The 15,441-nt window shown below is 43.1% G+C and overlaps 1 protein-coding gene across 2 annotated transcripts in view; it reads left to right on the top strand.

Moving 5' to 3' along the window:
• Positions 1-15,441, top strand: part of KHDRBS3 (KH RNA binding domain containing, signal transduction associated 3) — a 109,497-nt gene that overhangs the window by 69,096 nt on the left and 24,960 nt on the right. For both annotated transcript variants that reach the window (XR_014170353.1, XM_081918943.1), the window contains exons 6-7: positions 9,398-9,590; positions 12,556-12,638. Coding sequence is in view for 1 of the 2 variants with exons in the window: in XM_081918943.1 (XP_081775069.1) it covers positions 9,398-9,590; positions 12,556-12,638 (276 nt within the window). In the remaining variant the exon portion in view is untranslated. The remainder of the gene's footprint in view (positions 1-9,397; positions 9,591-12,555; positions 12,639-15,441) is intronic.

Here is a 15,441-nt window from a genome sequence, read left to right as displayed (position 1 = left end):
ACTTGGAATCTTGGGTTTCTCCAGTTCTTGTTGCTTTATTCCAAAAAGGATACTGCAGAGATGGTAAAACGTGCAGGAAAGGGCAGCCGGAATAACCGGAGCACCATCTTTTACAACAAAAGGTAGCAACTATGTTTGGGGCTCTCTAGTTTAAGGGAAAGGACACAATACGGGTGTACGGTATTATGCAGGGTGTTCAGAAAATGGAAGTAGAGAAGCCCCCCAATGATACTTGGAACAACGTCAGATAGCACACAGATAAACGGTGAAATTCGCTCTCATAAAATATAGCTATGGTCGCCAACTTAGATCCCTTTCAAGCAGGATTGGACAAATTCATTGGGGATCAGGGATTAGTGGCTACTGGTCCTGATTCTTTATGCTGCCTTCAGGATCAGAGGCATCGTGCTCCTGAATACTGTATTGTTTGCTGGAGCAGCAGTGAGAACATGCTCTCGTTCTGCTTGTGTTCTTGTTGACTCCATAGGAAAGGGACATCTGGTTTTACCACGTAGGAAAGAGAATGCTTGACTTAGGCCTTTCATCTGACCCATTTTTATGCCCATCCATGGACCGTAATCCCGTGTGAATTAGGGATGCCTAGACCCATTGATTTCTGTGAGTTTAAGCATGCTTATTTGAAAGTGGCAGATTGACAAAGCACACGATGCCAAAAAAGGCTGCCCAAAGTAACATTCTGTATAGGCAGAGTCTTTAAATCAACTCCTTCACAAGCTGAAAAAGCAGGCCGGCTTTTTCGGTCTGACTTCTCCTCCTGGTGTACTGTCAGCATCTTGTCATGCTCTGTGACTGCCCTAGTTTACCATTCAGTATGGCCCATCTGGTGTGAACGTCACTCGTTGGAACATGAGGTTTTAGCTGAAACAATCCCATTTCCAATCTTAGCTTTGCCACAAACTTTTTAAAATGTCCTTAAGAAACTCAGTGTCTCTTTCCATCTGTGACATGAGCGATAATGTTAACCTACTGATCTAGGTTGCCGCCCAACTCCCATGGGATTCTGAGTCCCTTAAGTCCATGATCGGTCAGAGAAAAATGGATGGAGACTTGAAAGCAAGAAAGATGTTTATTTCTCGCTTGCAACGAGTTCCCTCCCCTACTTCAAAGGAGGGAGAGACCCTGAACAAAAGTGTGCAGGAACTTTTAAAGACTTTGGACATTGCCCAACCCCCTTAGCCAAATACCACCCCAAAGTCATTATGCAAACATCATAGGAGGTGGTCCACAGCAGAAATCCTGTCTGCCAGGATACTCTGATAACGGTCCGTTGATTGCATTACTTGGGCAGCCTGGCCATTGTTTTGTGATGGTTAATACTTCAGTTTCTGAGTCCCAGGTCACAGGCTCACCCTATCCATACACAAATACGCCTTTAAGACAGGATTTGTAATGGAAAAGACAATGGGAAGGTTTTCTCCATTTGCCTCCCATTCTGCAGAGGAATATTTGAGGTCATTGGGTGAGTCAAAATGGCTTCAGGATTGCTCTCCTGTACTATTTCAGACACATGGTTTATATATTTAGATATGTGTGCATTTATGAATATTTATTCTATATCTGACCTTACAATTCTTATAACACCTACCATACAAGGTCGCTCTAAAGATTATTATTTTTTATATAAATGCACTATATCTTGCATTGAAGGCATTTAGACCTTCTTCATTAAATGAATGTCAGGGTTGTCAAAATTGTTGATGCTGGACTAGACCAGATGATTCTTTGCCTTATGTAGCAGGCGGTTTTTTTTGGACATGTGCTTCTGCAAGAGGAAGAAATTCTGAAATTCAATATGCGCAGACATGTGTGTATGTGCATGTGTGTGTTCAAAATGCCTTACTGGAGAAGGAAAACCAATTTTATTTTAACACCATCTCTGTTTAAATTGCTAATCAGAAATGGCTCTCTGAAACAAAAGATTGCAGCTTTCCCTGATGCATTTCATCATGCAAAACACACGTCAGTCAGCATGCATGCAGCTCCTGGCTTTGGAACTTCTTATGCTGAACTCTCTCCCTTTTCTTACCCCCCCCACCCCACCCCCCCAGCTTCCCAGTAAGAACCCAGAAAAAGACTATGGCCTCACTGTTTATGCAGAGGTTTGCATGATGAAATAAAGTGGGAAGGGCTGCAATTGGGCATTTGAGATTAGAAGCGTTGTCAACACCTGTTGAGAATGCAGGGATCTCTCTGCACTGTGTGTCTGTTTATATCTACTCCTCGTCTCCGAGATACTCCTCTGCTAACTTGTTTAGAACTCTTGGCAGATGTAATGCTTCTCTCCTAATGATGGCTACGTAATCACCATGAAGCCTCTCCCCGCCCTCTTCACACAGCATGTTCTGCCCATCTTTCAGTTTCACACTTATTGTTGATTAGCATCACATCACACAAGCAGTTTCTATCTATCTATATCTATATTAGTTTTTTTGACATATCATTTCCAACAGTCATACAACATAACTTCTTATACAATATTTTGACTTCTGTCAACACCTCTGATGATTTTCCATTCCTATCACTTATTCTGCATTTGTTAAGTTCTCTATTACTCTTAATTATCATTAATAATTCTCATCATAGTCTTTCTTGTAATATTTCAAATAGTCATCCTTACAAAACCTCTTGCAATCCTACTAGCGTCATCTGTTCATTACTATTACGTTTCAAATAGTTCGTATATTTACTCCAGTCTTCTAAGAATCTCTGGTCCCGCAGGTTTCGAATCCTTCCTGTTAATTTATCTAATTCTGCATAGTTCATCAATTTCGTCCTCCATTCTTCTTTTGTCGGTAGTTCTTCTTGCTTCCATGATCACACAAGCAGTTTCACTAACCGTAGTCGGTGTTAAGTCACGATTTGCAACCATATTCATAACCTTGTGCAGCAGCAACACACGCATTAGCTGTCGCTGTAAGAAGACAGGAACCGCTCTGCTGGGTTTGATCAAATGCCCATCTAGTCTAACATCCTTGTCTATCAGATGCCTATGAAAAAACCACGAGCAGCCCTCATTCAGTGGTAGAGCATCTGAAAGTCTCTGGTCCTATCTCCAGTTAGATAAGGTTGGGAACGTCTCCAGTGTGCTGCCAATCAATGCAGACAGTAATGAGCCTCATGGACCAATGGTTTGACTCAATACATTCATCTGAGCACAATAGCACTTCCTTGCTTGTGATCCCTAGAAAATGGCAGTGAAAGGTATGCTGTAGCTCTGACAACATAAGTGTGTCCATTATGGTGCATGATTTTTGTTTGATTTTGTGGTGTGTGTGTACATACATAACATGCTCACCTTGAAAAGCGTATTGCCTGTTTGCAAAGGCTTAACAGCTGTTTATGAGGTGAGAGGTATAAGGAGTGTTTTGGAGCACAATTAATACCATTGCCAAAATGGTAGAGAAAACTACATTTTAGGGCCAGGAACAGAGCGAAGGGAGCGTGTATCTTCCATTTGTTAAATTTGAGGAAAACGTGGACTTAAAACATGCCTATCAAAACATACTTCCCTCCCCAACAAACACACACCTTCCCTTAGATAAAATAAATGTTCTCTTAATACTTCAGCTGCCTTTGCAACCTCGGGGGGTGGGGGGATGTGAGAAAACTTAATTATTTTTTCTGGTGCTTTAACAAATTAGAATTTGTAAGATCTTTTAAATTTAGTGCAAGAAATGTGTGGCAGATAATCTCTCTTCACAAGTTTCCATTACTGGTTTTAATTGCACTTCAACTTTTGGTACATTTTGAAATTTGGGTTATATGTCCAGGCTTCATTGTTCATGGCTGCATCTATACAGTGGTACCTCAGGTTAAGTACTTAATTCGTTCTGGAGGTCTGTTCTTAACCTGAAACTGTTCTTAACCTGAAGCACCACTTTAGCTAATGGGGCCTCCTGCTGCCACTGCGCTGCCAGAGCACAATTTCTTTTCTCATCCTGAAGCAAAGTTCTTAACCCAAGGTAATATTTCTGGGTTAGCAGAGTCTGTAACCTGAAGTGTATGTAACCTGAAGCGTATGTAACCTGAAGCGTATGTAACCCGAGGTACCACTGCATATGCTTTCCCAGATAGCGTAGTTATATTGAGGAGAGCTTTGCCGCATTTTAGCAGTGGGGATGTGAATGGAGGTGGACACAGTTCTTTAATAGGTCTAGGTTTTATTAGCACAGGAGCTGTGTTGGGTGGGGGGGAGAAACACCATAAATTCCTAGAGGAATATATCATATTTGAGGAACCGTTGACCAACATCTTGGGTGATAGATCTAAAACCGGGATTTTTCCAGCACTTGCAAGCGTTTTGAGTTTGGCAGAACCCTTCGTTGGGTATGATGAATAGATGTACTTGCTACTTGGACTTTGGTGAGGCAATATGAGCTTCTCATTTTGGAACCTTTCAAATATTCTCTGGTTTTATTATTTCCCACTAATGCCCTTAGGGCATAGTTTGAGGATTTGATTGATAGAGCGTGTGGTATTGGGCCACTTGACAGCTGCTTCATAAAATCACCATGCTCCCTTGCATTCTTATAAGGCAACGGCCCACAAATCCTAGTCCCATCAATCCATTTTAGAGCTCCAGAAACCAGGAACCATCACAGAAGGGAACCTGGGCATTTATTTATTTTTAATCCCAATGCACATCACTTTATGCTTGCTTGCACTGAATCTCGTTACCATTTCGTTCACCCAGTTTGGAGAGACCATTTTGGAGTTCCTTACAATCCCTTTTCGTTCACACCAGCCTGAACAGCAGGCATACAGGAAGCTGCCCGAGGGTCAGTCCGTTGTTCCATCTAGTTCAATATCGTTTATAGTGACTGATAGCAGCACTTGAATGTGAAGTAGATAGATCTGCGTGTCTTCAGGGGTTCACAGTCATCTTTGTTGTTGTTGCTGCTGCTGCTCCTTCAGGCTCTGTGACCTCATCCTGTTGTTCAGCTTGGTTCTTGAAAACACAGTCTTCAGAACAAAGGACCGCCCTGAACAGATGGGGCACAGCTTGCCTGGCAACCCTGACAGAAAACTTGGACGCAGACAAAAGTTCCAAGAGCACCTAGGAAAAACAATACAAGAGCCTTGGGGGACGTCAGATGAGTCACAAACTCAAGAGAGCGTTGAGAGCTTTCTCATTGACCCAACCCATTTCTGCAAGGTGCCAACATTCACTTAAAGTTTGTGAGGCCAGAAGCACCCTGCATGCGTACTTGCAGCCTTTGCTGGCCTGGTGACCCTGATCTGGTACCTTGGACCACAACTCACATCAGGTCCAGCCAGCTGGTATTACTTGCACTCCAAAAAACCTGGAGGGATGATTAGGCCTCTAGTGCAAGTTGAGCACTCTAGCTGCGTCACTGCATGATAAAGGTCGCTCAGAAGCATAACAAACACCTTTTTAACGGTACATTGATGTCAAAATATGTTGGTCAAGTGGTTTGTCTGTGGTTGGATGTCCCTTGAGCCTAAACGATGGAGAGCAGCAGAAGAGTAAGGTTAGGTGAGGGTCTATAACAATGAAGAAGACCCTTTACCCTTGCAGGAAAATAATGGTGGTAGAGAACCACAGCCCACTTTCTTTCTCAAAGTGGAGCAGGGCCCCATGTGTATGGCCAACTGCTCTCAGCCAGTCAGTTCTGGGCGTTTGGGTAGGCGATCATAAACAAGGAACCTGCCGCTTGCCTCCATTTTGCTGGGCACAAAGCCCCATGATCACATCCAAAACTACGCAAAGAATGAGTGAGCTTTCTCCTCCCCACTTCAGTCCTGAACCTGATGGCGAGGAAGTGGAGCTCTCTACCCTTCCAGATGATCCTCAGAGCAGCAACTGGGCCCTTCTCATTTCACCATTTCAAAGATGTTGGGGAGGTTGTCTGATTTTTCCTCTGTGTCCACACAAAACACATACCGTATTTTTTGCACCATAACACTCACTTTTTTCCTCCTAGAAAGTAAGGGGAAATGTCTGTGTGTGTTATGGAGGGAATGCCTACGGGTGGCATGCCTACGGAATTTCCTCCTCTAAAAACTACGTGCGTGTTATGGTCGGGTGCGTGTTATAGAGCGAAAAATACGGTACATACAAACACACACACGCATGTGAATTGTCAAGAGTACCTGCTTGTTTGTCTCTGTTTTGATAGTTATGCAAGCAGCGATCAGTAGTAATAAGTAGAACATAAAATGAATGGTAGGATGCTATTGTTGTTCTTTGTAATCCTGATGCATTCACAGGAATGAAAGGATAATATCACAGATGTTAACGTCACAGGATTTTAGTATGTGCAGCTGGAGGCCATTGCTGTTGCTTAAAGGAAAGCTTGAATGTTCAAGTCAGTGGAACACCAGACTGCACAGGATGTATAGCTCATGCTAAATCTATATAGATATTCCCCCACCCTCAAAATTGTACGTCTGTGAAAACTTACAATGTGGAGGAGGGGATTATGCCACAGATGCTCTGCACGTATCACAAAATCCTGACCATGTCACTTCAGTCATCTGAGCCTTTGCCAGGTACACTTCATCTTTCTTTTTGTCACTGTGAGATCTAGGAACTTGTTTTGGTTTGTTTGGGAAGAGAGAGGCGAATTTGCAGAATATATAATACAATGATGACAAGACTCCATACTGGTCCTGTGAATCTTTCTGGAATGCATCTAAAACAAAGGAGATCTTGAACAGCTGTATCATAACTTGCATAAGCATGCATCAGAAAGCTTGAACAAAATATAAGATTACAGGTACCTCGAAGTTGGATTTGAACATCAAAGGAAACAATATAAAAATAGAACAGATAATGCTGATGTGCATATTAATTAGGACAAATTGTTTAGGTTCAGTTCAGTTCGGGGGGGGGGGGGAGTTCCCCTATGCTGCATTTATTTACAACCAAAAGCAAAAAGGGCAGATTTCCTTTCTGGTTAAAGGTTAAGGAGGGAGAAAATAGGAGGGGAATGAAAGAGGCATCAGCAATTGATCCAATCAGCTGAAGTGGTTGAAACAAATTGGATTGGTTCCCCTAGTTGTCTTCACCTATTAGAGTTAGAGCCATCTAAGAAGCTGAGCAAAGGAGTAGAGTGTGCTATAGACCAGCAAACCAGGGCATTTTCACACACAAGGCTCAAATCCTCATGCATGCTATTTTTAACATCTGATTGTTGCCCATGGAGAAGCAGCCTTTGTGATACAGTAGTCCTCAGGGTGGCACTGTGGGTTAAACCACAGAGCCTAGGACTTGCCGATCAGAAGGTCGGCGGTTCGAATCCCTGCGATGGGATGAGCTCCCGTTGCTTGGTCCGTGCTCCTGCCAACCTAGCAGTTCGAAAGCATGTCAAAGTGCAAGTAGATAAATAGGTACCGCTCTGGCGGGAAGGTAAACAGCGTTTCCATGCGCTGCTCTGGTTCGCCAGAAGCGGGTTAGTCATGCTGGCCACATGACCCGGAAGCTGTACGCCGGCTCCCTTGGCCAATAAAGCGAGATGAGCTCCGCAACCCCAGAGTCGGTCACGACTGGACCTAATGGTCAGGGGTCCCTTTACCTTTTACCTTTAAAGTAGTCCTCTGGCCAATGTCATTGTCTAAATTGATGCAAGGATAGGGAACTGGATTTCCCTCAGCCCATCCGTAGGCCAATCCATCTACCTGCAGTTCACCTGATGTCATAATGATGTTCAGGGGGTTTGAACCTGTCAAAGTTAAAGGAAGGTAACCTCAACTGCTGCTGATCAACTGTTCCAACGTTCTCCTACAGAAACACGCTCGATAAGGTGGAAATGCTTAAATCTCAAACTAGAATTAAAATTAACTCTTGGTCATCTGTGCCATTGCGCTCAAGAGAGGGAACCATATGGTTGCAAGTGGCACACACATAAAACATTATTTGAAATCTGCGAAACATCTTGTATTCATATTGATGTACGTTGCATGCTTGAGGGCTGATGAAGCTGGAGGCTTTCAACTCCCCAAAAGGGTTTTGATGATGATTGCTTATTGAGATTAGGGGGACATTTCACGAGCCCATCACTAGCGTATTTGCATACTAATTCCAAGCAGCATCTCATTATAAAGTGGCCGATTTATCTGCTGGACACTTGCGTCTGTTTTACAAATGAGGTTAGCAGTCAAAACGGGGAGAAATGGTCATACAGATGAGTACCTCTCGCTGACTTACATAATTGCTGTTGATTATTTATTAAATTTGTATACCGACCTTCATCCGAAGATTGCAGGGAGATTCACAACATAAAAACACAAAACACATCATTAAAAAACCCCTAAAACCAACCAATAACTCTCCCTCCAACAAAACACACTTAATATTATGCTGGTTTGAATTAGAACACATAACAGATACTTGGAAGTGATTGAATATACTCTGTAATGGGAGGAGGGAGAATAAGCACTCCGAAGACAAGGAAAGAACATGAAGGTTGGCTCGCTGCCATTAAATCTATCCATGTCTTGCTTGTTGAGCAGTTGCACAGGTCACCATTTGTGTGGCTTCCCTGTTGGAGGAATGTGTGTTTTGTATCTGAATATATGTACTACCCTTTGTTTGCATTTTGAATTCCTAAGTGGGAAGAACCTTGTGCAGAAAATAATACATAATTGCCCTGTGGGCATGCACATCACACCTAAGTTTGTATTTGTGGGTGGGTGTGCACATTGCAAAAACCGAAAACAATGACTTTGTGACTTCTGTTCCATGCATGGCATGGAAAGGAGGAACTCTTCTGCTACAGTAAGCCCATAACTTATGTGCATTCAGCTGGTGTGCATTCAACTTGCATCCAAATTTGCGCACATGGCAAAAAATTAAAAAGGAGGCAGGGTTCTTGGGAAGATGACTTTGGCAGTCCCACCCACCATTGAACCCAATGAGTCTTGACTACACAATTTTGGTTTTGGGCGCAGTCCCTGGAATGTAACCTCCATATAACTTGTGGACTTACTTTACTTCATTACTGGCTAGTAGGATTTCACAGGGGGAGGAAGCTCCAGAATGTGCTCATCCTAGCTACAGGATGTACCCAGGTCTCTGGAAACAGCGTAAGGAGAACTTCATGATGATGAGCAATTCTCAAACAGGCATCGGCTACCTAAAAGCAGACCTACTTACCCTAGTGGCACCTTCACTTGGTTGCAACTTGGGCACAGGCTTGCCCACTTAGCACCGTTCATTTACTTCTCCTTTCAAATAAGTGTTGAATTTACTCTCATTTCCTGCTTCAAATTTCATCTCCAGAAAAGTTCTTTAAGCTGGCTCCCAGTTTAGGGGGTTTTGTCTGGTTCTGATAGTCACATAATGTTTTTGTTTTTTATGATAGGGAAGAATTGGAACGTGCCATTTTAATATAGGTTACTCTCTTGTTCTTAGAACTCGCGGAGGTGTGCCACCCCCACCTGCAGGCATCCCAAGAGGGGCACCCGCACCCAGAGGAATACCCCCTGGTAGAGGTCCCATCACTCGTGGCCGGGGTCTTCTAACTCCCAGAGCAAGAGGGGTTCCACCATCTGCAGGCTACCGACCCCTTCCTCCTCCTCCAGCACAAGATACCTATGGAGAATACGTAAGTAGAACCCACCTTAAACTGCAGGAAGTTGTCCTGTACTGAAACAGACCAATGGTCCATCTATCTGGTCTCCAGTTTGTTTCCTGGCCCAATTCAAGGTGCTCACATTGAGGTTTAAAGCCCTACATGGCTTGGGCCCCAAATATCCAAAAGACAACCTCTTTCCCTCCAGACCCCCTTGGATGTTGGGTCCTCTTAGTAGTTCCACTTCCCTAAGAAGTTTGTTAGGGGCAACATTTCCATGGGATTATATCGTAGTGATTATATCGTACCTACTCTGCTAGAAGACTCCAGGGAAGCATGATGCTTCAGGGAAGCCCATGGCTATTCTCCCCAGGGAAGTGATTTTCAGGATATCTCCCCATACCATAAATCTAACCTGCCTTAACATACTGTGTCAAGGTGATCGATGGATATATTTGGATGTTTATTAACGATGCTCAAACCAACTGTTTCTCATTAGATTCATTTTTTACAAAGTGCTCCCATGGCATACTCTGCCTCACCGTTAGCAACATCTGTTGGAAAACAAACCTGTTAGGACTGAACATTAAGACTGAGCATATACCTCACTGTGTTATTAGCCAAATTAAGACTTTCTTAGACGCATAAAGGAAATAACCTGACACAAGAGAGCCTTTGCAAAACAATGACACACGCAGATCCTGTTACCACCCTCCTTGCCGGGCCCCAGCACAGCTGTTTATTATAATTATTAGTTGGTTTTTGGTTTGGTTTGTTCCCCCCCCCCCCCCAGTGTTTGGCATCCTTTTTGAATGGGAAACAAACATAGGCATTGCATTTTGGGCAAATTAAAATGGTGGGCAGTTCCAGGAATGGCTCCCATTAGAAAATGGCGCAGTCACCTTCAGTTTACAGAAGTAAATTGACCCATAAGAGAGCATGATGAATTATTATAATAAACATGATTATTTTACAGTAGCTAGTGAGAACCCAACGTAGCAAAGCTATATATAATAAAGGACCCAATAGAAAAAAAAATGCAGCAATGGTGTTCTGGTCCTCAGATAGATCTGCTCAGGCCAGCTCAGCTCTCTGGTAGTTGGTGGGAACCTGGTCAGGTGACTCATAGAAACCTGAGCATTTATGCAACAGGAACATGGGTCGTTCTAGGTGTGGTTAATAAGAGAAAGAAGCCGACCACCTCATATTCTGATTGGAGGGCTGGTTTCTTCTGTTTATAGCTCTCCATCAGCTGAGAAACATGGGGGGGGGGGTTGCTATTTATATTTATCACATACAAAGTGGCTAACATTTTCTGAGTGCTGCACAGAGGCCAAACGTACGCAGTCAAATAGACATGATGCAAAAGGAACAGGGTAAGGAAGTAGAAAGCAAGCATAGGAATAGTGTTCTTTCTAGCAGGGAAGAGGAAAGCCAGTTCCCTGCTCCTCTGACCAACAGATGGGATCACGCTGGACTTCCTCTGGTCATGGTATTCTTCTTGCAACACTGTGGAAGTAGCCCTTCAAGTGGCCTTAGGTCCCCTAGCCTGCCCAAGTATGCTTCCCTTCACTTCTGCAAGCCCAGGCAGTCATTAGGGGTTGCTAATGTGCAGTTTCCAGGCCTGTTGTCACACACCGTGCAGCATTAAACCTGGGTTTCCTATATACAGTGGCGTAATGCATTTCTGAGCACCTGCTTATCACCATCACACTTTACATTAAGTGTATGTTTAAAAATGGAATGTGTGAGGCGGCTGTCCCACAGGAGGCTTTCTAAGGAACCTGAAAACCTGTTTTCCCCATAGCTCCACTAACTCAGCTAAAAACAGAAAGAGATTTCCTATTGAGAGCAGCAGCAGGATAGCAGGGAACCAGTGCGGCACTCCATAAACACAGAATTCCAGCTTCATTGCTATTAGGTGACCTTTCGTAACACAGCCAAACATTTTCACTTCAGTTTTTCTAAGACATCACAGCAACAGAATTATACAACTCTCCCTTCTTCCAACACACACACCTAACCAGACATAATTCTCTAGGACTGCAGGTTGTTTTGCATTTCAGAAACCCAATGGCGGGTCTAATTTCTCCTTAGATTCATATCTCTGGGATACATTTTTTTTAAAAAAAGAAATCAAAGTATATCAATTTATATGCAGAACTGGCCAAATAGGAATAAACGTGCTGCACTTGAAGCCTCAAACACAGAAAACATTAACAGGAAGATGTCAAATCTAATTAAGGGCAAACTTTAAAGCATCCTTGAGCTCTACTTGATTGCTATTTAAAGGGAGTCTGTGAGTTGCAAGATAACGTGAGAGATGAGTTTCTTACATTCTGTTTTGGTGCTGTGTTCAAGAATACCATTAAGTTAAATCACCCTCTTATAGAGATGGTTACTTACTGTTCTTGCAGTAAATCCTCTGATAATCCCCAACCCCAAAGTTTAGTGTAACCACCTCAGTTTGGCCCTTTCCTCTAAAGGATTAAGCAGAACACTTCACTACTCTTGACTGAGATCAGCTACAGTGACTTCAGTGTCTCCATTAAAAGGTGTTTTCAGGGAGAGCAGTAAGGACGTGTCTTCAGATTACTCACCAGATTAAACAGGACGGTTGCCCATGGTGAGAAAGTTTGTGGTCCACTATCTGTTCAAGAGTCTTCCATTGTTGAGACAAATAACTATTTGGCTTGCCCAGACAAGTTCATGTTGTCTTTTTCTTGGAATGGAAATTCATGTCACCAACTTATCTGTTTACCATGTTGCATGAGGGATTGCTGATGAAGAAACAGAAGTCCAGAGACACCTTTGGTACACAGAACCAGTTGTGGACCAACTTGTGCTCAGGGCCTGTTTAACCAAGGTCCAGAACACCTTCAGTAAATTTATATTCCTGGAGATGTCATTTTGACTGGAGAAAAATAGGTGGTGTTTTGAGTTCTGTAGTAGTTCCTTGAATTGTAATGCCGCCTTTGTATTGAAATTGTTTTCCCAGGACTATGACGATGGATATGGCACTTCATACGATGAACAGAGCTACGATTCCTATGATAACAGCTATAGTACTTCAGCACAAAGGTAAGGAAGATGGCTTAATTCATTTAGAATGGTTGCATGAGTCACCATATATTACTGGGGTAAGTGGTTTTGATTTGTGATCAGCCTTGAAATACCCATCTTTGATAACAGACAGAAGATTCATCCCTGGTGTAGGAGTGGAACAACTGTTTAAGCCACTCAAGACTGTCCATTCAGTACTATATCACAGCCTAATATTGTCTGCTGCCTCTGGCAGTGGCTGTTCAGGATTTCAGGTCTTCCCCTTCGCCAGCTACGGATGGAGGATAATTTTATTCGGTCCACATTTTAAAGTAAACAGATCCAATTTGCAGTCCCCGCACTTAAACACTAATTGGAATGCAGTTGTTAGCTGGACTACACAGTTCTCATAATTTTATGGTGCAGTTCAAGCTCAAAAAATGTTTACATTTTAATTGGGGGGGATGCATATGAAAGCATTTAAAAAACCTTATTTTTTAGAAAGATGCACACAATGTGAATATTTGTGGGTTCCCCCTTTCCATGCCAACACATGCAAAACTGAAATGAAGTGGAAATCAGCTGATCTGTCCATCCCTGTCACGTGCTATCTGGTCCTTTCAGCAGGGGATGTGAAAAATGGAATCTAGGTCCTTTTCCACACAAGAGCTGCTGTGATACCTTCATGAGATGAAGTGCTTCCTCTCTAGGTCACATCCTGCCCACCTCTGCATGGTCTTGGTTGCCATTTGTTTTTGACAAATGTAACATGCAACAGAAGCAAATATTCCATTTCCAACATACCTCTCCCACTGCAGACCATATTGAGGAGCAGATGGCCTCGCGGGGGCTGAGGGTGCGTGGCACTCACTTGACCTCTGTTCGCCCACAGCACTGATGCACACAAGAGGGGCAAGGCAGCAGGGATGTCAGCAAGATGAAAATGCACCATTTGAGCCAATTCGGAGCTCTCACAAGTGCATTTCCCCCATGTCAGGCTTGCCCCTGCCCCACCTCTCTCTCTCTGTTGCGGCATGCAGCAGTGGCACAGGTGACTGGACGTCAGATGGGAGCCCCCATCCCCACAACCAATAGTGACCACACCTTTGGACAGGAGTGTGATAGTAGACATCCTGTTACATAACTAAACCAGCCCACATGTGGGTTTTTTTCAGCAAAAGCGAAAGTTTTATACTATTTTAAAGTGAACTAAATAAATAGATGTGATACCTTATTGTATGCGAATCTTCAAACTTGCATAGCTTTTGTGCTAGCGGATAGCTGTTAAATTTGGGGTAGTCTCTGGATTTCCACTGAGACATTTATTGCAAGCTTCCTTGTACAACTCAGCTGAAAGACCCTTTCGTAAAAAATCCATTCATGTATTTTTAGCTATGGAAATCCCACATTGGTTAGATTGAGATGGCTTGCAAAGTAAGCATCATTCTGGGTTCCTGCAGTCTAGCTATCAGTATGCCTTTTCACTGGCCCTAAGGAAGTAGATTCCCAGCAACATAATTCATGGTAACGGTAGTGGACTTCTAAAGGAATTACTTTTGGCAGCTGATTAGAATGCAAATTGGGCCTGCTGTGATTTGTGCTGGCTGTAGTCACTCAGCTCCATTGACTAAAGTGAGAAAGATGACGTAACTCTTTAATGTTGAGGGATAACGTTCAGTGGAAATTAGCCGCAACAATTTACACATGTTTAATGAGACAAGCCGGTGCGAAGCCAGTCCAGTGTGCCACAATGAAAGAGGAGAGAACAACAATATTGGTGTAGATTTCGGAGGCTGTACACTACCAGGCACTTGTTTACATTGCTCTCTGGTGATTTGGGACAAGCTGTTTGATTTCCAGACTGTCGAAAGCTATGTTTTCAATACCAGGTTAAGAAAAGCAAAACAGCCAGATGGCTATATGAGAGATTGGCAGTTACGTTTTGTGTGATGGGTTGAGCATGTCTCATCTTAAACTGTTGTATATAGATGGGTGACTTGGTTTTCTGCAAAATTTAGCTGGCCATTGAACTGGAGAAGTTTAAACGCCCTGTAAACCCTAGCCTCCTCCCTGTGTTGATGCACGCATCCTGAATGCCTATGCTGGCTTTGATCACTTCCCCGTGCTCAATATATTTATTGGGACACCATAATACTCCTTGATCCCAGTTACTCAGATTTAGAGTCACAAGAATTCTGTTCTTCAATTGTTCTAGTAACCATACTAGAGCAATTTAATCACCAAATCCCTCCTAGAACCAAATGGAAAGTCTGGGTCTCTTTGGTTTGTGTGTGTGTGTGTGTGTGTGTGTGTGTGTGTGTGTGTGTGTGTATATATATATATATATATATATATATATATATATATATGCAGGTTTTGGTGTCCTCGGGTGTCTTCCCGTGTAAAAGTTGGGGTGTCTAGGCGACGTTTCGACGAGGTCTCACTCGTCATCTTCAGGCTGGTGCTTTCGGCTTCTTGTTACTGGAACAGAGCAGGATCTCATCTCCAGAACCAAACGCCTGGCTGACAAAGACCACTTGACAACTGAGTTACAGAATCTCTCAAATGTGTTAATTGCCAATGGATACCAGCAAAACAGGGTTACGAAGCTAATCCAAAAAGAAACACCCCCCAAAAACCAAGACACAGAAGAAAACAATGGCATGGCCCTCCTTCCTTATATCAAGGGCACTACAGATAAAATTAGCAAAATCCTCCATAAACACAATATCAAAACAGCCTTTTGCACCAACCAAAAAATAGCCAATATCCTCAGAAACCCCAAGGATAAAATCCAGTTGGAAAACCAAGGGGTCTATGAAATACCCTGCAAAGTCTGCCC

This window comes from Podarcis melisellensis (genome assembly GCF_964234715.1).
Source record: "Podarcis melisellensis genome assembly, chromosome: 7".
In the NCBI taxonomy this organism is placed as follows: domain Eukaryota; kingdom Metazoa; phylum Chordata; class Lepidosauria; order Squamata; family Lacertidae; genus Podarcis; species Podarcis melisellensis.
The sequence above is the reverse complement of the archived record's forward strand: the minus strand, read 5'-3'. Positions and strand labels throughout refer to the sequence as shown.